Below are 25,094 nucleotides of genomic sequence, written 5' to 3'. Positions count from 1 at the left end.
TCTGCTGCCAATCTCGCACATGGACATGGCTTTCCTGGATTTTGAGGCGTATAATATTCAACCGAAGACCGGAGAAGACGATCCGAGAATAGTATCTCGACAGAAAGCTTTCGCTTACTGCTACGTGATCGTTGACGGTAGAACGGGGATATTGTACCCATAGACTAAGTCACGGAGAGAAATGCGTTGATGATTGTTTGTTTGCAGAACATGAACCGGGACTGGGCGTTATTGCGTGAACAAATGCGTGCGTATCCTTTACATATGAGTCCTGAATCCGCCCGTAAGTTTGAAGCGAGCACTCATTGCAGAGGATGTAACGTCGAATTCAAGGCTGGAGTCACGAAAATGCGACATCACGCTCATTTTGTGGCACGGGACACTTTGTGTGTACACTGTGTCAACAGTGTAATTTTGAATATGCAATTTAAGGAGCCAACTTTAACAGTGTTCGTACACAATTTGTCATATGACATCGCCCTGGTCTTGAAAGAGGCGGGGGCTCAGCATGATTTTGAAATTCTAAAACGCGAGGGTAGTAAATTTTACTCGGCCAGATCGGGCAATCTGAGATTCGTGGATAGCAACAACGTGATTAGGGGGACCCTTTCTAGTCTCGCTCGAGTCATATCAAACAGAAAGGTTCCCTCGAAATCGCACGTCAGTTGTTAACCCAGTATTCTCGGGATTGTCTCGATTTAGTTTTGGGGTACGGGTAAACAGTACTACCCTTATGATTATGTGACGGGCTTCAATATCCTTGCGAAAAGCCCGGCATCCCTTCTCGAGAGTGTTTCGATTCGGAACTTACGGGAGAAACCCTTTCCAGCGGGGGCTATGCACACGTGGTCAAGGTTTGGAACGCCGCTAATTGCACCAATCTTCTAGATTATACGCTTTTGTTTTGTATTTGTTAATGGATGTGGGATTATTAGCGGACGTTTATTTAGCTTGGAGGAAGGCTGCCATGGTGCAATTCGGACTAGACCCTGCCCGTTACCACCTGACTTCTACCTCTCTCTCACTCGATGCTTTCCTATATTCCTCTAAAATTCGTCTCCCCCTCATTTCGAATGGTGAACTCTATCAATCAATTTGTAAAAACATCCGCGGCGGTTTTGTAGTCTAGTTCGAAGGCAATGCGTAGCTAATAATCCAGAGTTAAATCCCAGTTTTAGGGTGGGTGATCCTCAATCGTACATACGTTGACTTCACCAGTTTGTATCCACAGTTTATGAGTAAATACAAAATGCCCTTGGGTGAAATAACTGAACTTTCCCTCCCCTGTCGAATTAGAAAGTTTTGTCGCTAGCGATATTACCGCCATTGATTCACAGGGTGAATACGGTTATTTTATACTGCTCGATACCACCAGTTAGACGGGATGTTGCTCTACAGACGGACGATCTCCCTCTCGCCATTCATCACATGAATGTGACTCACCAGGATCTATCGCCCTATAGTAAAAACCTAATGAATAAGTTCAAGGTGAAGCTACCCAAGAAAAATGTTTACGTTGACGGGTACGCATTTACCCATGCGTAATCACTTGATCTGTCTTCCGTTATTACAAACGTTGATAAGGCTCGGTCTCGAAGTTGATGTAATAAGGAAAGTGTACAAATTCAAACAGGATTTTTATTTGAGGGAATATTATTCTGGAGAATGCCGAAAGGCGTGCTAAAAAAAAGAGACCGATCCGGACAAGAGGAACACCATCAAAATCATAATGAATGGTCTTTTCGGTGTCACTATTAAAAATTCATTGAATTATTCTACCCGAACTGTCGTCAACCACCGGTGAAGCCTCTCTTCTCAGGAATGTGTCCAAACACACGTACAGTCTTTGGAAAGACTGGGTAACGACAGGTACATTGTTAAATCCATTGCAAAGAGTCTGTTATGGCTGAATCCCCGATATTTATCGGTTTCAGTATACTAGACATGGCGAAGGATATGATGTATCGGTTCTATTACGACGTTCTTCGAAAGCAGTATGGACACCGAGTTCAGCTCCTTTATACCGACACTGACAGCTTGATCTTTTCCCTGGTGACTGATAACCTCAATCGGGAACTGAAGGGTGTGCTCAAACCCTACATGGATTTGAGTAATTTCCCCAAAACTCACGAATTGTATGATGAGTCACGTAAGGGGGAACTCGGGTTAGTGAGGTTGAAACGGGGGCTGAACTCATGAGGGAATTTATCGGCGTTAAACCTAAAGTTTATTCGTATCTGACGGAAACTAGTCGTAGTAACACCTTGAAAGGTGTACAAAGATGCCGGCAAAAGACCATTCCACATGACCAGTATCGAGCTGTAATCGAAAAGAATGAGATTACTTATACTCGTGTGCACAATTTTGCAAAGAGTAGGAGGCACGATGTGTCATACGAGCCAGCGAAAGGTATCTCTCTGTCCTTTAGAGGACAAGAGATATTATGTGACACCTTATAAATCGTTGGCGTATGGACATCCAGACATTGGGGCGGAAGAGGGTTTATAGCGGAGGAGGAGGGGGAGGGGGAGGGGGAAGGGGGAGGAGGAGGAGGATCTAGAGAGGGTAGTGGTGGCGCCGGTAGTTGCGGCAATCTCCTCCAATTTTAAATATTCCCGCTCCTAGCACCTCGAGAATTCCTACTCCTCCTATTCCTCCGACCCTACATCCATCACGTCATTTCCCACGGGTGAAAGGATGTTCAAAACGTCGAAGAGAGAATAGTAAAATATACAATGTTAATCCTCTCTCTCTTCGACGTCTTTGACTTCTCCTCGACGGGAAATGGTTTCACCCTCTCCTCCAGTTAAACGGGGGGTGTATACACACCTTGACCGGGTGTCATAGTTTGTATATTTTACTATATATTTATCTAATTATTCATATATTTTAATATATTATTATTGTATATATAATGTATTTTTATATAATCATATACACAGTTAGTTTTTTATATTTTGAATTATTATATTAATTTTTTTTATTATAGTTTGCATTTTTACTTTACGTTCTATTTTTATATTTGTAGGAAAAACCTGTATGTATTTCATTATGGAAATTAAACAAATATTAATTGCCGTCAACTTCCATCACCCTAATTATTATTAAGGCTTGTATATAAAAAGGAGCGCGTAAAGTACACAACTATAGTCTAAAACGCGCTAACATCATGGCCGCGACAGGTCCCTTCCCTGGGCAGTTGTTAGACCCGTTCGCTAATCCCCGCTCGTATTATCATCGCGGGGTTTTAGTAACAGTGGCAAGTCAGTCCTATGTCAAAAAATCATTGAACTCTATGAAACGCATTTCCAATACATTTTATATTGCGGGGTATCTGAACACCCCCTCGAAACGCATCCCTCAATAGTCCCAAATTTAAAGTATCCAAAGAAATTTTAAATCCCTTTGATTACACTGAAAAGGGGCAGACGGGGGTTAATAAAGGTCTATTATTCATACTCGATGATTGCTTCCTTGAGGCCAGTGATAATAAATTTGTCACCAACGCCTTCACAGCGGGACGTCATTCATCTATTTCAGTTATATTCATAACGCAGAATATGTTTCATTCGGGCAAGTTTAGTAGAAGTATAAGCTTGAATTGCTCACATTATATTCTAATGAAAAATCGTGATTTTAGTCAAATTGAAACTTTAGGTCGGCAGTTATTCGCCGCAAAAAGCTTCAGCCTTTTCAGACATATATAAAAAGGCCCTATCACGTAACCGCTACGGTTATTTGTTAGTAGACTTCGCTCCGTCAACACCTGAACTGTTACAGCTCCGAACTAATATTCTGGGTGAAACGGAATATCAAATAGCTTACCAATATGGATAAAGAACGGATAAAACTGCTAAAAACTTTGTACGGAGATGCACGGGGTGTGGGTAGTTTCAGCGGGTGGACTCTTTATTCAGAGTAGCGAAAAATCTGAATAGCCAAATTACTCGTGAAAATGTTAAAGAATTCTTACGTGGGCAAAAGTCTTACACACTGCATAAAGTCACTCGAAAAAAATGCCCCAGAAGAAAAATCATATCACCAAACCGAGAGTAATAGCGAGCACCGATTTAGCTGATATGTCCAAATTAGCTCGGTATAATAATGGGTTTAAATATTTGCTAGTCTTTATTGACGTGTTTTCCAGATATCTACAAATTGTTCCCTTGCAAAAAGTAAGGATGGTGTTACTATGGCGTCGCGCTTTGAAGAAGGTTATCGAATCTACCGAATTTTTGGGAATTTCACGTTTGAATAGCGATGAGGGTAGGGAATATTATAACAAACACGTCAGGGAATATCTAGATAGTAAAAATATAAAATTATATAGCGTTTTATTCGAGAGGAAATAAAATCCTCTATAGCTGAAAGAGTCATAAGGAACTATTAAGGGTCGTATATATAGATATCTCACACATAAGAATACCTTAAAATACATTAACGTCTTGCGCGACATTGTTCAGAGTTATAATCATACCCCCCATAGAAGTTTGGGTCGCCCCGCCAGAGGTTCACGCATTAACGGATAGAGATGACATTGAACGTCAATTCTCGAGCATGTATAAAAGGCTGTTCTCGTTAATCCTCCCGCCATTTCGCTCTTGAATGTTGGAGACGTTGTACGTATTGCCGATGAGCGTCGCAACGCAATTTTTTAGGAGGGGATATACAATTCAAAATACTCTGGAAATTTTTAAAATCCGAAAAGTGGATACAAGGCAAAATCCGGTCGTATACTTCTTGGAAGATTTAGCGGGTGAAGAAATAAAGGGCGTATTTTATCGTGAAGAATTAATTCGCACAAATCTACCAGAAACGTATGATATCACTATTCTGGGAAGGAGGAGGAAAGATAATAAAACTCAATATTACGTTCATTGGAAAGGTTATCCGAGTCAATTCAATTCCTGGGTTGATGAGTCTCAAATTGTACGGATATGAACCGTAAGCAACCTTTAATACGTAAAAATAAAAACTTTTTTTATTCATCTCTGTTTATCACCCGTGAAAGAAGTAAATTATTCCCATCTTAAACGGTGGTTTGGTGTCTACTCTCTCGGAAATTTTTAGAAATTTTCTTTCTGGTAATCTAACTCAAGATAAGAAGTTTATTAAACACTTAAGAAATTGTAGACGAGAAATTCATCTTGTGTCCTTGAAAAAACAACGTCCATATCTAAGAAGAAAAATATACTGAAAAGGTCGTAAAGGGGGGACTATTCTATCGGTTTTATTGCCTATTGCTGCGAGTTTGGTAGGGAGTCTTTTTAATTGAAAATGAAGGAGTTTTTACGTTATCCCTGCCATTACCTATGAGAGGTTAATGAATAGAAAAGAGGTTTGTGATGGTGATATTAATAACCTAGAGGGTACTGGCAAGTTGGATACGGCAGCTGTTAGTAGTACGGACAACGTCTCCCTTAATATCCAAAAACCACCTATGCCGGCTATATCGCTCACGGGACCTCCTCCTCCTCCTCCTCCCCCTCCTATAGAATGTAGGTGCAGTGACTGGAAGGGGAGGAGGTGGTAACGCCCCCATTACATTGAAAACAATTAAAGGGGACATGACTCGCAAAAAGAGCAATCCCGATTTAAACAGGTATTATTCCAATATTTTTTAAAGAACCCCAAAAGTCATACGTTACGGCTTTTTGTTAAGCACTTACAAGATTCTAACACGGTTGAATGGAATGAAGAAGGAGATTTAACTCATCCGCTCGCAGGTTATAATATTTTAGATATAGCTCGAGAATTTCAAGGGAATAAAAAAACCCACGTTGATAATATTTCGAATTATCGCTACTTCATTGAAATGGCGGGGGTTAAAGATTGGATGTTAAGGAATATAGCCATTAAAAAGCAAATCGAAACGTGGCGAAATATGGGGAAAAAGGGAGGAGGGGGAAGAGGAGGAGGAGGGGAGGAGGAGGGGGTGGGAAGGTGAGGGCGGGACATGCGAAAAACAAGATGGCGAGTGTTGTGGGTGGCTTATTAACATTTTAGGAACAATGATATCGGAGCTGTTTAGTCACGTGATACTGATTTTGATAAAATGAGTCATGTGTGGATGACTTGAAGGATTGTCACATCAAGACGTGAACTCTCGCCATGGCTTCATCAACCTCTTCGTACAAGTTAGTGAAAAACTTGTTAGCTAAATTTAAAAGCTTTGAGGTGTTAGATGAAACGTCGTCGTCTTCGATACACGGTTTGGGAAAGTGCTGGAGAAGATGTTTGTGGTATATACTAAGGGCTGTGATGTGAAGGAACAGGTTAGAAAATATATAGTAGCCGTAGTATGTTTTCGTTGAAGTATTGTTTTTGAAAAAAGCGAATGCGCATATTATCGCGTTCGTGTTTGTAGTTTTTTTCTAATGTATGTATTTGTATGGATATTAATTCATTCCCCTGTATTTAGGATTGGTTTTATAAATATAAAATAACAATTCCGTCTGTAATTTGATTTTTCAACCTCTTTTCAAACTCTGTATAATAAATAAACAAAATTGAAATGTGTACCTTTGTCCTTGTGTTCGCCACCTAGATTATGACTCAAATTCTATGAAAAATAAAATTTCACGTTGGCGTGAAGTCAGCTGGGCAAATATGGCGATAAGGTCTCGTTTCTTCATATGTGTGTGTGTGTGTGCGTGATTCATCCATCATATAACATTGACTCTGATATGGTTATTGGGGGGAGAATCAAATGTTGGATGAAGTCGTCCGCCAAAATCCTTTTATCAGATACTGAATAATCAAGCAGCTGTAGTATATATATATAAAACAAAATGTAACGGCTGAGAGAGAGAGGGAGAGGGAGGGAGGGAGGGAGGGAGGGAGGGAGGGAGGGAGAGAGAGTATATTCGCAATGTGCATATATAAAATTTAGAGATTTTATAGGAGGAGGATGAGGTAAAGACGTCCCGGTTACTTTGAAAACAATTAAAGGGGACATGAGTCGCAAAAAACAGTGAACCGAGTCTATTTGGGGTCAGGGTGGGGTCAAGTTTTATTCCCCGTAGATTACGTGACATCACAGGGGTAGAAAAGTGGAGTCAATTTGGGGTGGGGGTTGAAATGTTGGTTTTTATTCCCTGAGAGTTATGTGACGTCACAGGGGGTAGGAAAGGTGGAGTCAATTTGGGGTCAGGGGTTGAAAGAATGGTTTTATTCCCAGAGAGTTATGTACGTCACGGGGTAGAATAGTGAATGTCGTCACAGGGGTAGAATAGTGGAGTCAATTTGGGGTGAGGGGTTGAAATGTTGGTTTTTATTCCCGGAGAGTTACGTGACGTCACAGGGGTAGGAAAGGTGGAGTCAATTTGGGGTCGGGGGTTGAAAGAATGGTTTTGATTCCAGAGAGTTACGTGACGTCACAGTGGTAGAATAGTGGAGTCAATTTGGGGTGAGGGGTTGAAATGTTGGTTTTTATTCCCGTAGAGTACGTGACGTCACAGGGGTAGGAAAGGTGGAGTCAATTTGGGGTCAGGGGTTGAAGAATGGTTTTATTCCCAGAGAGTTACGTGACGTCACAGGGTAGAATAGTGGAGTCAATTTGGGGTGAGGGGTTGAAATGTTGTTTTTTTATTCCCGGAGAGTTTACGTGACGTCACAGGGGGTAGGAAAGGTGGAGTCAATTTGGGGTGAGGGCTTGAAATGTCGGTTTTTTATTCCCGGAGAGTTACGTGACGTCACAGGGGGTATGTCAGGGGTTGAAAGAATGGTTTTATTCCCTTAGAGTTACGTGACGTCACATGGGGTAGGAGTGGAGTCGATTTGGGGTTAGGGGAGGCCACGCCCCCCTAATATGAGCTCATGTACGTACATGAGCTTGTTAGACAAATGGAGTCAATTATGTTGGGGTCAGGGGTGTCCACCGCCCCCCCCCCCAGAATAGTGGGGTTGAAAGGATGGTTTTATTCCCTTATAGTTATGTGACGTCACAGGTGGTAGTAAAAGTTGGAGTCGGATTTGGGGTTGTTAGGGGAGGCCACCCCCCCGCCCCCCTTAATAATTGAGGCTCATGTACGTTATCATGAGCTTGTAAGACAAATGGAGTCAATTTGGGGTCAGGGGTGGCCACGCCAGAATAGTGGAGGGTTGAAAGGATGGTTTTTATTCCCTTTATAGTTATGTGACCGTCACAGGGGTAAAAAGAAAAGTGGGAGTTCGATTTGGGGTTAGGGGAGGCCACGCCCCCCTAAATTATGAGCTCATGTACGTAACATGAGCTTGGTAAGACAATGGAGTCAATTATGAGCTCATTGTACGTACATGAAAACTTATCATACATATGGAGTTCCAATTATGACAGCTCATGTACGTACCGTGAGCTTATAATACAAATGGAGTTCAATTTGGGGTGGGGTCATGGGTGGTGGCCCGCCCCCCCAAAGAATAAGTGGAGTCTATATGGGGTCAGGGTGGCCACACCCCCCAGACAAGTGGAGTCTATATGGGTCGGGGTGGCCACGCCCCTTTTGGGGGTTTTGGGGGTTGCCCCGCCCCTTTTTAGGCCTCACGTACGTACATGAGCCAATCAGGAGGGGGGAGGGGGGTAGCCACGCAACCTTGGGGGGGGGGGTGGGGGCGGGGGGCTTGGCTAGAAAAGTGGAGTCTATATGGGGTCTTTTCCTCTACTCTACATCAGTATCCGGACTTCTTAGTATGATGGTATCATGGCCATTTTTCGCTGCATGATAGGCATGAAATAGGAGTCTACTATCTGCCTCCTCCTGACTAGAGCATAGTTCACTGAGTACTTCTATAAGTGTTAATCCATGGCATCTGTTGTCCACTGTTATGCAGAGCTCCTTGGTACCCAGGAGTTGGGAATATTCTGGTTGCACCCATTCACTGTTAATGAACTGTATTAACTCTGTCTTGTTGTGATCATCAGCAAGAAAGTTTTGCCACTGCTTTGGATATTTTTTCTGACTCGGTTTGATTATCTTCATCTGAAGTGCACCACTTAAAGACTGGCTACTTCTCTCCAAGCTTTTGATGGAAACAGACCTATACTGGTCAAATACTAGGTCCACTCTAGACACTGGTATATTTTCATAACAAAGTCTCTGGGTGTCTGGAATTTGTTTTAGTGTGTGCAGAAAAGCCTTTCCATCCATGATGAAGACACTTCCTTGAATGTTCCCTGGTACATCTACAGTGTCTGAATCTGGGAGATGGCCAAGCTTTGCTCGCTGAGTTTTGCAGAGACCACCGCCATCTGGAGTGATGCAAGTGCAACTGTCTGCTCATTAATATAATTGTTGTCTGAACAGAAAATTGTGAATATGTTCTGTGAGATATTGCTGCGTATGGAAATGCTTTGCTGTTGCTTATCTGCAAATGCTTCATAGCCATTGTGTTCTCTAATTCGAGTAGCTCGGAGTACGATATAGTATGTCCAAATCTTTTGAGAATTGTTACCACTTATGAACTTCCAGTCAGATTTTTCAGTCATAGCTATCAGCACATGTTTGGGTGTTTTTACTCTTCCTTTTAATACATACTATACCAAGTCCTGTCCAACTGACATCGACCCTTTGTACAGATCAGGTTTTGCTAATTTGATATCTTCATTGTCTTCAGCGATCCAAGATATGCACATTTTTATCGACTTGAGACTTTAATACTTCCTTCTGCCCTTCATCGACTACATGTAGATACACACATTTATATGGATCATTTGCGTTGTCTTTCTTAGGCTGCTTCTGTAGATAATCTTTATAACAATAATGATGGTAAACAATATATACAATGGGATCTCTTCTACGAAGTCCACGCACAATTCGTTCATCCTTTAGAATTTCTGCCTTTTGAAGTAACTTCTGCCCTGCAGTGAAGATATTGCACTTTATCATTGGTAGAAGTCTTAGCTTCTTTGTCCTACCTCTTTTTAGTACAGACCCGTTTCTGAGGTTGAGCTTCAGTTGACTCTGATGCCAGATCCTCCCTGGGTCTTTTCTCTCTAGCAATATGATCATGATTTGTGTATGTCTGATAACAGGCACCCTTAGCCCATATGTCCTGAAGCTGTCTATATATTTCATAATTTCCTTCTTGCGAGGCTTTGTGAAATGTTCCCCAGCTCACAAAGGTACAGTATGTCAACTTTCCAGTAACACTCTCTTTGTGACACAAACATTTGGAAAAGTTTTTGATAGATTAATAGGTGTGCTTGGGCAAGGATCTAGGTTAAAAGATGCCATACCTCTACAGTTCTATTCTACACACTCTTGAAACAGTTAAATGCAGTCAACAACACCATTGCCACCACCTGCAGAGGCAGAAGAAATATGTTATATTTAAATACCTACACTATTTATTTGTAATGCCTAGCTATGGTATTGTGCTTAAATGAGCAGCTCTTGATAGACCAAACTGGTGATATTGCCGTCAAAAGTAGTACTATGGACAAGACTTTAAATAATAGGCAACAAACCCCCATAATCATGTTTTGAAATAATGTTAATAAATTCATTATTAATTAATCTTCATAATGAGGATTCTAGAAAGCAATATATATATATATATATATATATATATATATATATATATATATATATATATATATATATTGTTGGATAATTCAGCGTTGTACCTTTGTGTAAAACCCATCAGGCATAGGTTTGAATTTAGGCCGTGGTGCACGAATTTGCCATATATAATATCTTTTGGGTGGAGTAATACCAAAGATAAGGTAAATTCGATATTAAGGGGCATTCATTATTCAAGGTCTCGAAACTAAATGTGTGAGACTACTATTATTTACTTTATTACCGAAAATAAAATGGCTGACCTATGATGTGCTTGGGCTACACGCTATGTCCAGGGTATTACACGGAATCATAATTGATGTAATGACTTTATATCCATGGTTTTAGCCCCTCCCAGCCTCACCGGCAGTGAGTAAATGTATTAATCTTCTCCTCCAAGGCACTAACGTGATGTATGTGTTTTGAAAATGTGGTATAATAAACTTCTACTTTGTGCATTTGAATTGATACACCTATGCACTATCAAGATAACACTACAGCCAACGTCCCAAAATCTACTCTCTTTCATTAGATGCGGGAGCGGGCAAAACAACAGATATGGGTGTTGTAGGCGCTTTAAGACTCCAAGTGCATGCTGTGGTATATCAGTAGCATGTCTGATGTGTCTTCTTTTATGGCTCCTGCAATCTGAGTGGATATAATGCTGGCCTGCTGAATCTTGTACTGTAGATTTGGCTGGCTTTATATAAGCACGGGATCTTGCTTTCGGGAAGTCAAAGTCAATGATTCAGATCCCCAGACGTGTCTCCTGATGAGATTGACTCTATAAATCAATATACTTTATCTTAGTTACTTTACAGAGAGAAGAATTAATTACACTTGCTTACTGGCTGTGAGACGAAGCGAAAGTAAAACCAAAGAAGTTGCAAAAATAAGCCCACTGTAATTCCAAGCATATGCAGCTGCATAACCCGTTGCATCTCTTGCTATGACTTCCGTGCCCGAGTGGAGATAGCGTTGGCCTGGTATTCCAAACGTCAATGGCCGTAATTTTGTGTCTCATCTGTTTCCGGGCGATGTTGCTTGCTTGTTATTTTTTTTATATATTATTATTGTACCTATTTGTTTTTTTTTTCACACAGGACAGGAAGCACAGATCTGGTTAAGAAGTGACTCGATATCATTTTCATCTCGTGACTTTTCTAACGATGTCATATTCATGTATTGCTGAAAGGTGTATTACTAAGTGTTTAAAAAAACATACAGACATACAGACTTACAAATGCTATCTTCATCTACACGAAAATGGGATGCGAGGATCATCCCAAAAGCAACAAGATTCCGTGCTTATATAATACGCCAGTCAAATCTAGAAGTACAAGATTCATCGCTTCACAATCAAATAAGTTTCTAGAACCAAAAGAACTTGTAGTTCTTTGGCAGGTTTCGAATTTAATTCTTTACATAAACTTCAAAAGCACTATCATATGCAGTTAATATAATTTCCCGCTTTGAGTATTTGAAGAAATTTTGATACAAAGTTTATCTTTTTCAGAGGTCTGGACTTGCAGTGATTAAAGGAGTTTCGTGACCGTCTTCGGATTTAACCGAAATGTCAAAGTTATCCCTGTTCTTCATCATATTTGCTGGATGTTTATCAGCTCGTGTATATATGGAAGCTACTTATGGAGAGGTAAGGATATCATTCCACAAAGGGAAAATTTCAAGCCAATAATTGTGCTTGGGTCTTTCATTTATTCCCAAGAATTGCATTGATTTTATGCTACTATTTGAGGACGAATATCGGATTTATGTATGAATGAGAGAGTAGACTGATATACCTCCTCATGGTCGAATGGTTAAGGATAACCTCAATCGTTTATGGATCTGAGTCATGATCTACATATGCATTAGGATTTCTGTTTGCTTCTTCAACTGAGTTCTAGAGCTTTTAATGAGCATATTAAAAAAAGTATGAAAGGAATCGAGAAGTTAGAAGGTCGTTATGGCAATTGCATATATATACGTATGTGTCTGTGTGTATGTGCTTTTATATACACGCAGTTCCGCGCTTATTAAGGCTAGCTGCACTAGGTAATTAGTTTAAAAGGGAAGAAGAGTTTGAGTTCCCGGTGTAAATGAGAAATCAGAGTCTTTTGTTTTGCAAGGGCTAGGGATGCATGATTACTAAATAATAATAATAATAATAATAATAATAATAATAATAATAATAATAATAATAATAATAATAATAATAATAATAATACTATTAAAGAGAATGGCAGAATTAAGCGAGTTGGTTTCGATAGTTTTTTTCTGTTTTTCTTGCAAAATCTCAGGCTCAGCGATGTTTCTGAGTAACTGGCCAATATTCATATTGGGAATTTCTAAATGTTATAAAAAAGCTGAAGGTGATCTTTTATTTTATTAAAACAAGATCTCAGGTCTAGTCAAGCAAAGGTCGTCATCAGTGCCGGTATTATTCCGTAGGCGTAGTTCAATTCGTCTTTGGTTTACAGCTGGTGTTGATGCTGGTATAGCTGGTATCAGGTGATGTTCCGACCTCCTCGTAGGACATCTTCTCGACGAGTCGGTTGAAGGACTGTAGCAAGAGATACCATACGATACCATTGGGAGGTGGGGATAAGATAGAGTAAGGGTTCGGTTGCAACCGAATTAAACCCCAGAGGGGGTCCCCCGGAAGGAAGTCTAGGTTTTTGAAGAGGTGATAGGAGGGCTAAAGGAAGGTATGAGGAAAAGGGATAAAGAATGGGACAGACCCATTTGTCTTCTTTTTTGTAATATAGTGATTTTGTATCTTTGTATTGTGGTTCGACTACTGTAGCATCATTATTAATCTATTTGTATTTATATTGTTTTATTGTGTTTGCTTTTGCCTGGCGAACGTTTATTTTAATGATATAGGTTCCAATTGGATCGTCCTCCCTCCCTCCCTCCCTGCAGGGGGGGGGGGGGGGGGCGAGACTGGGGACTCAGACCACGTGCTGTACATTGTTTTTCAAGTGCATTATGTTAGTAATTGTTAGCGTATACGGGCTCTCTTCCCGATGATCAAAAGATGCATTATTGCCAAGGTTAATTATTTGTTAGTTGGTGCAGTGAGAGTCTACTCTACTTCTACTTGTGCAATTATCTTAATCCTAATCATTTACATTATCACAAGTTGTATTTCTCTTGTGTTATGCATATCCATTTCTTAATCATGACACACTTAAAATTACTGTTAGTGTGGGAGACTAGGCTACATTTGTTTGTTTGTTTGTTAGTGTGATAATAACATGTACTAGGGTTATATGCAGGCGTCTAGGGACATCGACTTTCATTCACACACTCGTTCAGAATCTCCATTCATTCATTTGCATTCACTACATAAAAACAGCATGCGCGCGTAGGGTGACCACACGTCCCCCACAGTCCCTCTTTTTGACTCTTTATCCCGCCAAAAATTGTGGTCTTCGGGAGACGTCTTAATGTCCCCCTTTCAGCCTTATCTCCCACATTTTTCCTCCCTTGCCATTGCATATGTATTTAGTTAAATAAATTGCTGATTTTTGTTTTCTCTTAACAAATCTGTATGGTTTCCCACACTGACCCATACACCGCATGATGCTTCGTTTTCTTTAAACAAATGGAAGAAGGGAACAAATGTGCGTTCTGTGCACGTATGATACAGTGAACAACTGATCCTAGAATTGTCCATGTCTGTGTTGATAATGTATTGCCCCAGCTAGTACGCAACCAGCCATTGACATACGATGTAGTACGTATATTACGGTAATCATGTCAACCAAAAGGAAAGCTACTTTCAACAAAGACTTAGAACAAGAATATCCTTTCATAAAGAAAAGAAAAAGTGAAAGTGATGTCAAATGCATAAAGTGTATACATCATCTTTTTCGATAGCGAATGGTGGAAAATATGATATTGAACATCACATAAAGCAAGTCGATGACCACATTCCTACAGAAGGACAGATTTGGAGAAAAAGAAAAGAATTTGGTAGCCGCTGAGGGAACATGGGCATATCATTCACTTCAACACAATTTGTTCATTTCGCTCTACGGATTGCACTTCCAAACTCATTAAGAAGTGTTTCGAAAGTACGTTTGCTCGTGCCAGAACAAAAACGGAGGCGATTTTGAATAAAGTCTTCTTGCCCGATGCCTACAGCACTTGAATAATGATTTGTCCCGCGCAAATTGTGTTGCTTTATATTGTGACTGCTCAAATCATGGAAACTTTGAATTATGTCCCTTATTGGTTAGGTACTTTTCACCTGGCCATGATGGTGTCAGGGTCAAAGTATTGGAAGTCAAAAATCTTAGTGGAGGAACAAGTGCTATTATTTCAGATTATATACGAGAAACTTAGTTCCAATAAATGTCGGCTACGGTTTTGGCTTTGTGTGCTGATAATACGAACTGTAACTTTCGTGGATCGTCGAGGGGAGGAAAAAATAATGTCTTTTACAGAATGCAATAAAGTTCTAGGTAGAAAATTAATTGGTGTTAACTGCGACTGAATGCCTACCTATAGACGTGGAAGTTATAACCGTGAATATATTTTTTCTTCTTCTACATCTACTCAGTCAGAGTGGAGCAACTGAAAGAAATTTGTGAAAATGTTGATGTGCACTACCAAAACTTAATGGGATATACGAAGACAAGGTGGCTTGCTTTACGACCAGCTATTGAGAGGATTCTGAAGCTATTCAAATCATGAAAGACCTATTTTTTGTCCCAGGATAAATGCGCAACCATTCTTAAGGAGTTTTTTGATGATCCATTTGCTGAAGTTTGGCTTTATTTTGTACACAGTCAGAGTACAGTTCCTTGATTACGCTTTGAAAATCGAATCCCAAAATGTTTCAGTGATGGAAGTTGATTGCATTTTAAAAGATTTGAAAATGAAAATGACAGAGCGAAAAAGGGAACTGTTCATCCCAATGACAATCACCAAGATGCTCCGAGATTTGGGAGGGAGGGCGAATAATGTTGAACATTTCAAAAGTGCAGTAAAATCCTTTTATGCAACATCAGTAGAATACTTAGTAGATCAGTGGACTAGGCCATTTGATGAAGTACAAAATTTTGATTGGGCCCTTCTTCAAAGTAAGTCAATATGCTGGTCTCAGGTCCAGGAAACAGTGAAATATTTACAAGGTATAAGACCTGATTCCGAAATAGATGATAATGAACTTTTTGACGAAGTTACTTGTGTCAAAAAATTTTTGACATGAAAAGTAAGTGATCTGGAGGTGGATAGAAAATGGGTAGATATTTTCTGCCCGCAGAGAGTGTTCTCCTTAATGAACAACTTCTGGATATCAGAAAAAAGCCAGTTGCAAGTAACTACGCTGAAGTCGGCACTAATAGTGAAATGCAACTTCGTCTTTAATGAATATCTTAGAACTCACTCTTCACCCTTAAAGAAGATCAATCTACACAAAAATACACCAAAGGTTGATGTAAGAATTTTTTCTTTGTTTTATGTACCCTACAATTCTCCTTATATATTAAAGACTAATTTTCTGTTGAAAAGGTCAGAAAGAAGGTCAGAATAAAAACACTAACTGATAGATCTTCTAATTTATCATCACCTACTATTGAATATACATAGTAAAGATCAAATCAAGCCAGAAATACGCCAAAGAATGATGTACGAGTTTTTTTCTCTTTTTAAATAATGTCTGTAATTTTCCTTAAAATTTAAAGAATAATTTTCTGTTCAAAATGTCAGCAATAATGTCTGAATAAAACACTAATTGATAGACCTTAAAATGTCAGCGATAATGTCTGAATAAAAACACTGATTGATAGACCTCATTTATCATCACCTGTAATTGAATATATTTATGTATTAAACTTCTCAATTTACAACGACTCAACAAAAGTGTAAGTGCACATGGGCATACTATATACTTGTGTCCCCCTTTCACAAGTCAAATAAATGGTCACCCTATGCAGAGTCAAAGTACGTATAAATAGGGTCTACTCACGAGGCGGTACTAAACCTATCCCCGCCCCTTGTGAAACGTCATCAGTTACAAAAGGACCAAATCTTTATGAAACTATATTTACGATAACATTTTCATATAACTATTTTTGCGATGTCGGTTTTTTTATATAAATTTTCCTCTGATTGCATGTTGCCGTGTATTATATTAAAGTACAAAGAATGCTATTTCAAATGATATATGGCACATTACAATTACGATTACAGTTAGTGCCTCAGCGGCGTGATTGGTATTGTATTAGCTTCCCACCTCGGTGGTCGCGGGTTCGATTCTTGGCCATTCCATTGAGGAGTGAGAGATGTGTATTTCTGGTGATAGAAGTTCACTTTCGACGTGGTTCGGAAGTCACGTAAAGCCGTTGGTCCCGTTGCTGAATAACCACTGGTTCCATGCAACGTAAAAGCACCATACAACAACAAACCCACAAGAGCACACAGAAAAAATTGCCTACGCACACAAAAATGTGCAATTACTTCATCCGTCAACATTCACGTTTCGTAGCGTATCTGATGATAGAAAGAAACTGAAAAATGGATTAGAAAGCTGATAAAATTTACTATATAATGTTCTCGAAAATTTTCGAGGAATTCTAAGTCAAAGACGGAACAAAATTTTTAAATTTTAGGTAAATATTTACCACATTTTTTTACATAATTTTTTCATCTTATTACGTTTTGCCATATACCATGTAAAAGTACAAGGAATGCCCTTTCAATTGGTATATGACACATTACAATTACAATTATTTTTAAACCCATAATCACGCACAGAAAAAAATGATCTACGCACGCAAAAATTATAAAAAAATAAGCGTTCGAGGGAGATCTGAAATCTAGCCCCACCACTTGTGAAACGTCATCAGATACATCCAGCCGAAAATATTATAATCATGCATGATTAATACCTATATGTATACAGATTGTGTTATATGTAAACTTATGTGTTCGGAAGTATATTTATGGGATATGAAGTGCTAATGAGAAATTTGCTGGAAATGTGTTCCCTGTATCATTTTCTTCATCATTTATTCCTTTGATACCTTATATCGTACATGATGTAATTCTAATACTTTTGATATTGTTTCTTTTTTGTGGTCAAGTCGTGCAAATGAAACTGCAATTTTTTTACACTGCCTGCATCCACATTTTCTTTGTATTTATTGCATAACAATAAGTATTCATAATAAGATTTGGAAAATATAATTAATCTATCATTCTAACCTTTAGCATAAAAAAAAGTTGCTTTTCAAAATGAGGTATGAACACAATGAGAGAACTAAATACATTTCTTAAGAGTTATTTAAAATCTTGATAATATTACTACCTGAAAGAGAGAGAGAGAGAGAGAGAGAGAGAGAGAGAGAGAGAGAGAGAGAGAGAGAGTTGTCATGTTATAAAAAATGGACTTGAAGAGAATACAGCAAACCAGTATATAGGCAAGTAAATAAATAAGTAAAGAATAAACTATGAAGAAAGCTGGAGTAGCTATGTGTGTTCAAACTGGTATATTTTATGTGCAATAAAACAAGGCTTGGTGACTAAATGAGAGAATTGGTATAAAAAAAAATCAAGCGTGTGACCTCTCCACAGATTTTATCAAGATTTTATGAAAAACACCATGCGATATGGATTAAATGTATAAAAACTAAGGGTTCTTTAAGTAATTCAATGGAGAGGAAGTGTTACTCTTGTGACGTCACAGTATTAGATCCGCCCCCACTGCCGAGTTGAGCAGACCCTATATACTTTGAATGGGTATTAAAAACATCAAGCATGTGACCTCTTTACAAATTTTATGAAAAACACCATGCGATATGGATTAAATGTATAAAAGCTAAGTGTTCTTTAAGTATTTCAATGGAGAAGCACAGGAAGTGTTACTCTTGTGACGTCATAGTATTAGCTCCGCCAACACTGCCGAGTTGAGCAGACCCTGCATACATTGACTCTGACCCTATGCACGCGAGTAATATTACAAAGGCGAACATTTCTCCTTCCGAGAGCGTGTGACAGTGTCGGTCGTTGAACTAATGCTCCCTCCCGCCCCAGGACCCCCGACCCACGGGTGGGAGGAGACCAAGGAGGGCTTCCCCGGGACCGCCCCCACAACCCAACCCGTCACTGAGTCGAGCCATGGGTTGCTATGGGGGTTGTTGCTATGCAGTTGTGCATGGTACTCTCTGTCGCCCTTCTTTCTCATGGTGTCGAGAGAGAGAGAGAGAGATGATTTTTGCTTACTTGCTTTTTTTTCTTTTTTTACTGTCTATTTTGCCACCCTCCAACCTCCGTCTTCCAATCCCCTTCTCTCTCTGGCATACGTTCCCAAGGTTTTTGTCGCTATGAATGTTATGGAAGAGAGAGGAACTCTCTTTTCAGCTATTAGCGCGGGCAGTGTGGTTTATAATTCTTCGAGCATCGTCGACCCTCCAGTGCATTCGCCGTGTATATATCTGCCTATCATTTGTATTTTAGTTTCATTTGATTTTACATCTACATCCCATTCCACAGGATATACGATACTGCCCATACCATATCTAATTTTTTCTACGTCCTTCTCTACTCCTGCCATTGGCCTGCCTATGTCTGAATGCTTTTGTTGCATGGAACCAGTGGTTATTCAGCAACGGTATTTGAATGCTTTTGTTTGTTTGGTTTGTGTGTGCTTTGCTTTTTTCGTTTTCTCCCTCCATCCCCGTCTTTCTCCCACCCCTCAGCTCCCCTCTTTGGTACTATAATCGTTTCTTCCATTGCTGCCGATGTGCTTGGTAGTTCTGTGTTTGTTTGTGCTTGTGTTTGCGGTGTCACGAGATTATTTAATGGTTGTGTTTGTATCGGTGTTTCTGTGAGTTTTTTTTTAATGATGTCGCTACCTGACGCCATATATGGTATTTTAACTTTTGGTAATTTATTTATTGTGTTATACTCATCGATTGCTTTTTGATAAGTCCCTGGGTGGGCCATATCCTGCATTGCTGCAAAGATATGGTCGTTGTAAATCTGAAAAAGTTGTGTATTTAAATTTTGATATTGCATGGTGGTGATATTTGCTGTGTTTTGATTTTGTACATTGTTTGGTGTTAGTGAGTTTTTTAGGGCTTCGCTATATGAGCTATATTTGGATTTCTTGTTTTTGCTTTTTCGTTTTCGTTTTGTCTCATCAACTCTCCTCTTCTCCTGCTGAACTCCCTTCTTACTGGACATGTCTTGTCCATGGCTGGATGACCCCCATTGCAATGAATGCATTTGGGGTTGTTCTTGCATTTACGGCTGTGTGGCCTACCTCGCTGCATTTAATGCAAATGGTCTGTTGATTGGTGGGACACTGCTTTTGTAAGTGCTCGTATGATAAGCAATCGCCGCAGTGCGGCATTGGCACATTTATTTCTTCCTGGACTTTATGGGGGGGAGGGGGGATTATATTGATTACAAATTCTTACTCCATTTCTGAGGGCTCTCTGCGATATTTCTCTTTTTTCAAACGTAATTTTAACTGTAGGAATTTTTGAAGTTTGTTTTGTTGATGGATGAGTTGTTGGTATGATTAATATTTCTTTCACCCTGGTCCATGTTTGCTTATTTTGTACACTGTATATTCTGTCTTCATCTGAATAATCCTCAATCTGTCTGTCTACATACTTCAAGATTACTGATCTTAAGGAGTTTACTTGTGGTGGAGTGATTATCTCTTAATTCAATTTCTATAAATGTCAAAGTTTAGTGTCCCTGACAGATTGTAAACCTAACGTTTCCAACCCTCAAAAGGGATCTCCTCCTCCCTCCAATTCTTTATTTTTACTGAGGGCATCCCCCCTGTTCAATGAAGTTACTTGATGATGATGATATGCATGATATATTGAAATGTTGAATTTATTTATTAATTATAATGTTATTGAGGCGAATGATGAATGATTATAACATGGGAACAAACTACTGCCTGCAAGGTATTAACCAGTCACATGAATTTTCCTCACAAATACACAGTTGTGTAGACCGATGGTCTATGTGGTGCTTGTTTTTTGTATTTGTTTCGTACAGGATAGGAGGAGAGCAGAAGAAGAAAAGTGTTAGAGAAAGGGGAAAGGATACCTTTTGATCCTACGTTCCGACCTTTAGGAGACTGGACGGGGTCCTCCCTGGCCCCCAGGGAGAACTAGACAATTCCACCGGTGGAAGGATATAGGATCTATGTTTTATTAGGTACTTGGTTTAGGATAAGGTTTAGTTATCAGGGCGCTGGCTCGGCTGCCTTTCTGGAGCTTTGCTGCACACGTCTGTTCTCTCCAACTGCTGGGCTGCAACCATCCGATCATCGATCATCTGTAGCAAGACTTAAGGGGCCCATAGACGTTACGATCGCCGGATCCGGTTATCTGCATTGGAAGTAAATCTCACTGTCTATGGGATTATCGTCCGACCAAAGTGGGCGGAGTCCGTCGGCCTCTCCGATCAACTCGCAACCTGCCGTTGCCAGGTTCGTGGCATCCGATTTAGTTCAGGTGGCCGGAAGCCTCCACGTCTATGGCGTGATCTGAAGATTTACTTCAGTTTCAACGAGACGCTGAAGCGGCAACATGGCAGCTACGTCCGCAGATAATGAGTTCAAGGAGGAGAGAGAAATTGGGCTTATGATAAATTAGTTGGAAAATTAAAAATTATTGAAGGATGATATATATATATATATATATATATATATATATATATATGTACATATATATATATATATAGTATATATATATATATATATATATATATATATATGTACATATATATATATATATATATATATATATATATATATATATATATATATATATATATATATATATATATATATACACACACACACACACACACACACATATATATATATATATATATATATATATATATATATATATATATATATATATATATATATATTATATATTGCTACTTTCAAAATGCATGTTCCCCCTCTTTGAAATGTCATGTAAGATTGTGCAACTTTTTTTCAGATTCCTAGATAGCTTAGAATAGGATGTTTTAAATGTGTGTTCAGATTTCGTATTGCATGTTGTAAAAGAATATATATATAACGTAAAAAGAGAGAGATCTCCGTTTGCTTCCCTAATCTATCAACACGTTTGATAGCGAGCGAACTAGAGTCTTGCGTTGTCATCAAAACATGTCAATTTTAATTGTTGCCCAGCCTCCGTCTCGATCGAGTAGAGTACGTCTTTTTTTTAACAGACTCGTCTTGTACGTGTATGTCTTTGTCAAGTCCCACGTGGGAATTGCACATTTTGTATGTGAGATTGCATCAGATTTCAGAACTTTCTGGAAGCATTCGTGACAAGAACGTTTTGAGACATCTGCCCTCTCCCGCTTCCGTAAAGGAAGAGATTTTTATTCGATCATAGAACCTTGAGGCAGTTAGATCTCCCTCTCTCGCTCTCTCTCTCTCTCTCTCTCTCTCTCTCTCTCTCTCTCTCTCAACATCATTGAGATTATATTAACGTAACGTAAATTGGTCACTCGTAACGTTTTAGAATTTCATATTTGATATTTCTTAGAGTTTATTTAGTGATAAATAGTGTCTTTTGTGGAATCTGAACAAACATTTCGTAACGGCGCCTAGTTTTTGTGAGTGTGAATCAAGACTGCAGCAAATTAAGAAGTTGGTATACCAAAAAGGTAAAGTGTTATATTTTTATTAGTTGCAACTAATAACTAAAAGTTAATGGGAAAAGTGTTTGGTTAACTAATAACTAATAACGGATAGGAATTGTGTTTAACTAATAATGGATTGGGAGTGTAGTTAACTAATAATTGTTAAGAACTGTGGTTAACTAATAACTAATAACAGGTGTTTACGAAGGTTTGGTAAAAACTGTTGGTACAATGTTTTGAGTGAAAAGATTTACACTTTTACACATTGCGTATTTTTGTGTTTGTGATTGTTCCATTGTTTGTGCACTATTTCATTTTCTTATTGAAGTGTGTCTTTTTATTTTATATTTTCATTTGCATTCACAATTTAATTGACTTAGTTATTTTCATTGCTTAATCATTGCACATTTAATTAAATTTAACACTTGTGAATTGATTTTCATTTACTTAGAATTCTTTTCAAGATTTATTGTTGTTTAGCACTTGTGAATTAATTTCAAATTTTCAATTATTGCCTATCACTTTTGAATTTTGATTGAATTAATTTTCTTGAATTTTGTGATAAATTAATTTTGATTTAATTTTACTTAATTTGATTCAAGAATTAATTAAACTTTGCTTTGTTTTCAGGTAACAGTAATTTTCCCTGATATTGTGAATTTCACTTATAAATTTTGAATTTAATAATAAATTTTTGTTTTTAAATTTTTTATAAGTGTTTTCTTTATCTTACACCAGTATAAGTATATTTAATTATGATTATATTTATGTTAGGTAGAAACATAGAGTGGTAATTGATTTGCTTTCCTTCAATTTATTTGAAGTGACTTAGAACCAGGGAAGTACTTAGACTTCTGAAATCAGGGAAATACTTAGAGTTTTTAAAGTTGTTGATGGAGTGATGGCCCTTTGATTAATTTAATTACTTACAAGATTACCTCACACCTGTTTTTTTGATGAACTTAGTCCTGATTTTCTGCAATACTGGTAAGTGTTAAGGGATCACTGTTGCCTTTAGAGTATTCAGTCGTTTAAACGTGTTATGAGGGTTCAGGTGTCTGGCTTTTGGGTGAGGTAATATTTGATGCATGGTAACCAGATACTTGGCACTTCGTAACAATATATATATATATATATTATATATATATATATATATATATATATATATATATATATATATATATATATATATATGTATGTATGTGTGTGGTGTGTGCATCTTGCATAGTCTAATGGCATATGGTAGTTTAGTATGCAGTAGGTCTATGATCCGTTAATGCAGACTGGGCACTGAAACCTACGGTTCTGCAGCCAAGTAAAATGTTTAGTTTTATGCATGGAACACTGAAATATTATTGAATATATTGTCGTAGACTTATTTTATTTTATGTATGGAAAATAACGATGCAATTCAACATAGTACTACATGCACACACACCAAGTATATATATATATATATATATATATATATATATATATATAATATATATATATATATATATAATATACGTATATATGTGTGTGAGTATATTATGTATTTACGTATTGTGTTTGTATGCTATATCTGTATGTATTAGTAGTACTGTTCCTTAAATTACATTGTTATTTGTCGCACAAAAAATAAGTTTATGACAATACTTTCAATAATATTTAAATTTTCCTTGGTTAAATAAAGAATTTTATGTAGAAAAGATCTGAAATTTGTATTCTTACTCGGGTACAGAACCGTAGGTTTAAGGGCCTATTCTACTTTAACGGAACTGTAGGCCTACTGTACCTACATCAGGCTGTATACCACTAGAATAGGAAAGATGCTGTGTATGCAACATAGTGACTGTTTTCCTTTGTAAACTCGTGTTGCATAAATTAAATAATTGCTTTACATGTCTCTGGGATTATTATGGGCCAAGGAACGACTTGTAGCGTGAAAGCGAAGTGTGTCCAGCAAGCTTTTGTACAATGATTTTGGTTTTGTGTATGTGTGTGAGTGTGTTTTTTTTTTTCATTGTATCTAACAATTCCCTGGCGGTCTGCTCCTCCAGGTAATCGAACCAGTCACCAGGGTAAAGTTTCAGTTAATTACATAAACAATTGTGAGATAATTAATTTCCTTTCTTCAACCCTAGTTCAATTCAGGCTCTCCTTTTTCGCTGCGGGTTTCCAGTTTCAGCTGCAAGAGCGCAGTCTATAGCGTCATCACTGAGCGGAGTGGCCATGTCCTCACTCTTCCAGGTTTCGGCAAACTGAAGTGAATCTGAACGTCTTTGGCAACAAAGATGCCGGAGACAGAACGGAACCTGATCCGCGGGTCGTAACGTCTATGGGGCCCTTTAGACTTAGACTTGATGGGGATAGGAAAGGATGGATTTATTGGGGTGGGGGGTTGAAGGTATGGGGTATGGATGTATGGGGACAGGTATAGAGTAAAGCAGAAGTAGTGTTAGTAGTGAATAAAAGGGGGCAGACCCCTTTGCTTTGAAGTGAGGGTGCATTCGGTGCATGATTTTTGGCGAGGTGGGTGGTGTCAATGATGTTAAAGTGGTTAGATTGCCTCTCTATTGCAGGTGTTGATTTTTTTTTTCACTATTACCAGCTACATCCAATGGAATTTTAGTGGCACTAGTCATACTCATCACAGTTGTATCCCTCATGTACACATCTGACTCACACGGACACTATTTTTTTTTTTTTTTTTTTACACAAACCCCCACTTGTACGCTCTCACATACCCACTTGTAAGCTCTCTTACATCCACACACACACACACATCCATACTCCCCCTCCAATTCTACATCTGTTGCTTAGCTCACATATACTGGATCAGGTGTAACTTCTTCTATCCTAGGGCCTAATCTTGGCCATATTTTGAGGTCCCTTCTTCTTTCTCTAGTTAGCATTCTGCTTCTT

At 38.5% G+C, this 25,094-nt stretch overlaps 1 protein-coding gene across 1 annotated transcript in view; it reads left to right on the top strand.

Moving 5' to 3' along the window:
- Window positions 1-25,094, top strand: part of LOC135205697 (uncharacterized) — an 82,330-nt gene that overhangs the window by 27,124 nt on the left and 30,112 nt on the right. The window contains exon 2 of the mRNA XM_064236672.1: window positions 12,058-12,195. Within this exon, the coding sequence (XP_064092742.1) occupies window positions 12,115-12,195 (81 nt within the window). The 5' untranslated portion in view covers window positions 12,058-12,114. The remainder of the gene's footprint in view (window positions 1-12,057; window positions 12,196-25,094) is intronic.

Source organism: Macrobrachium nipponense, chromosome 11 (genome assembly GCF_015104395.2).
Source record: "Macrobrachium nipponense isolate FS-2020 chromosome 11, ASM1510439v2, whole genome shotgun sequence".
Taxonomy (NCBI): Eukaryota; Metazoa; Arthropoda; class Malacostraca; order Decapoda; family Palaemonidae; genus Macrobrachium; species Macrobrachium nipponense.
Note: the sequence above shows the minus strand (reverse complement) of the source record. Positions and strands in the feature narration are given on the sequence as shown.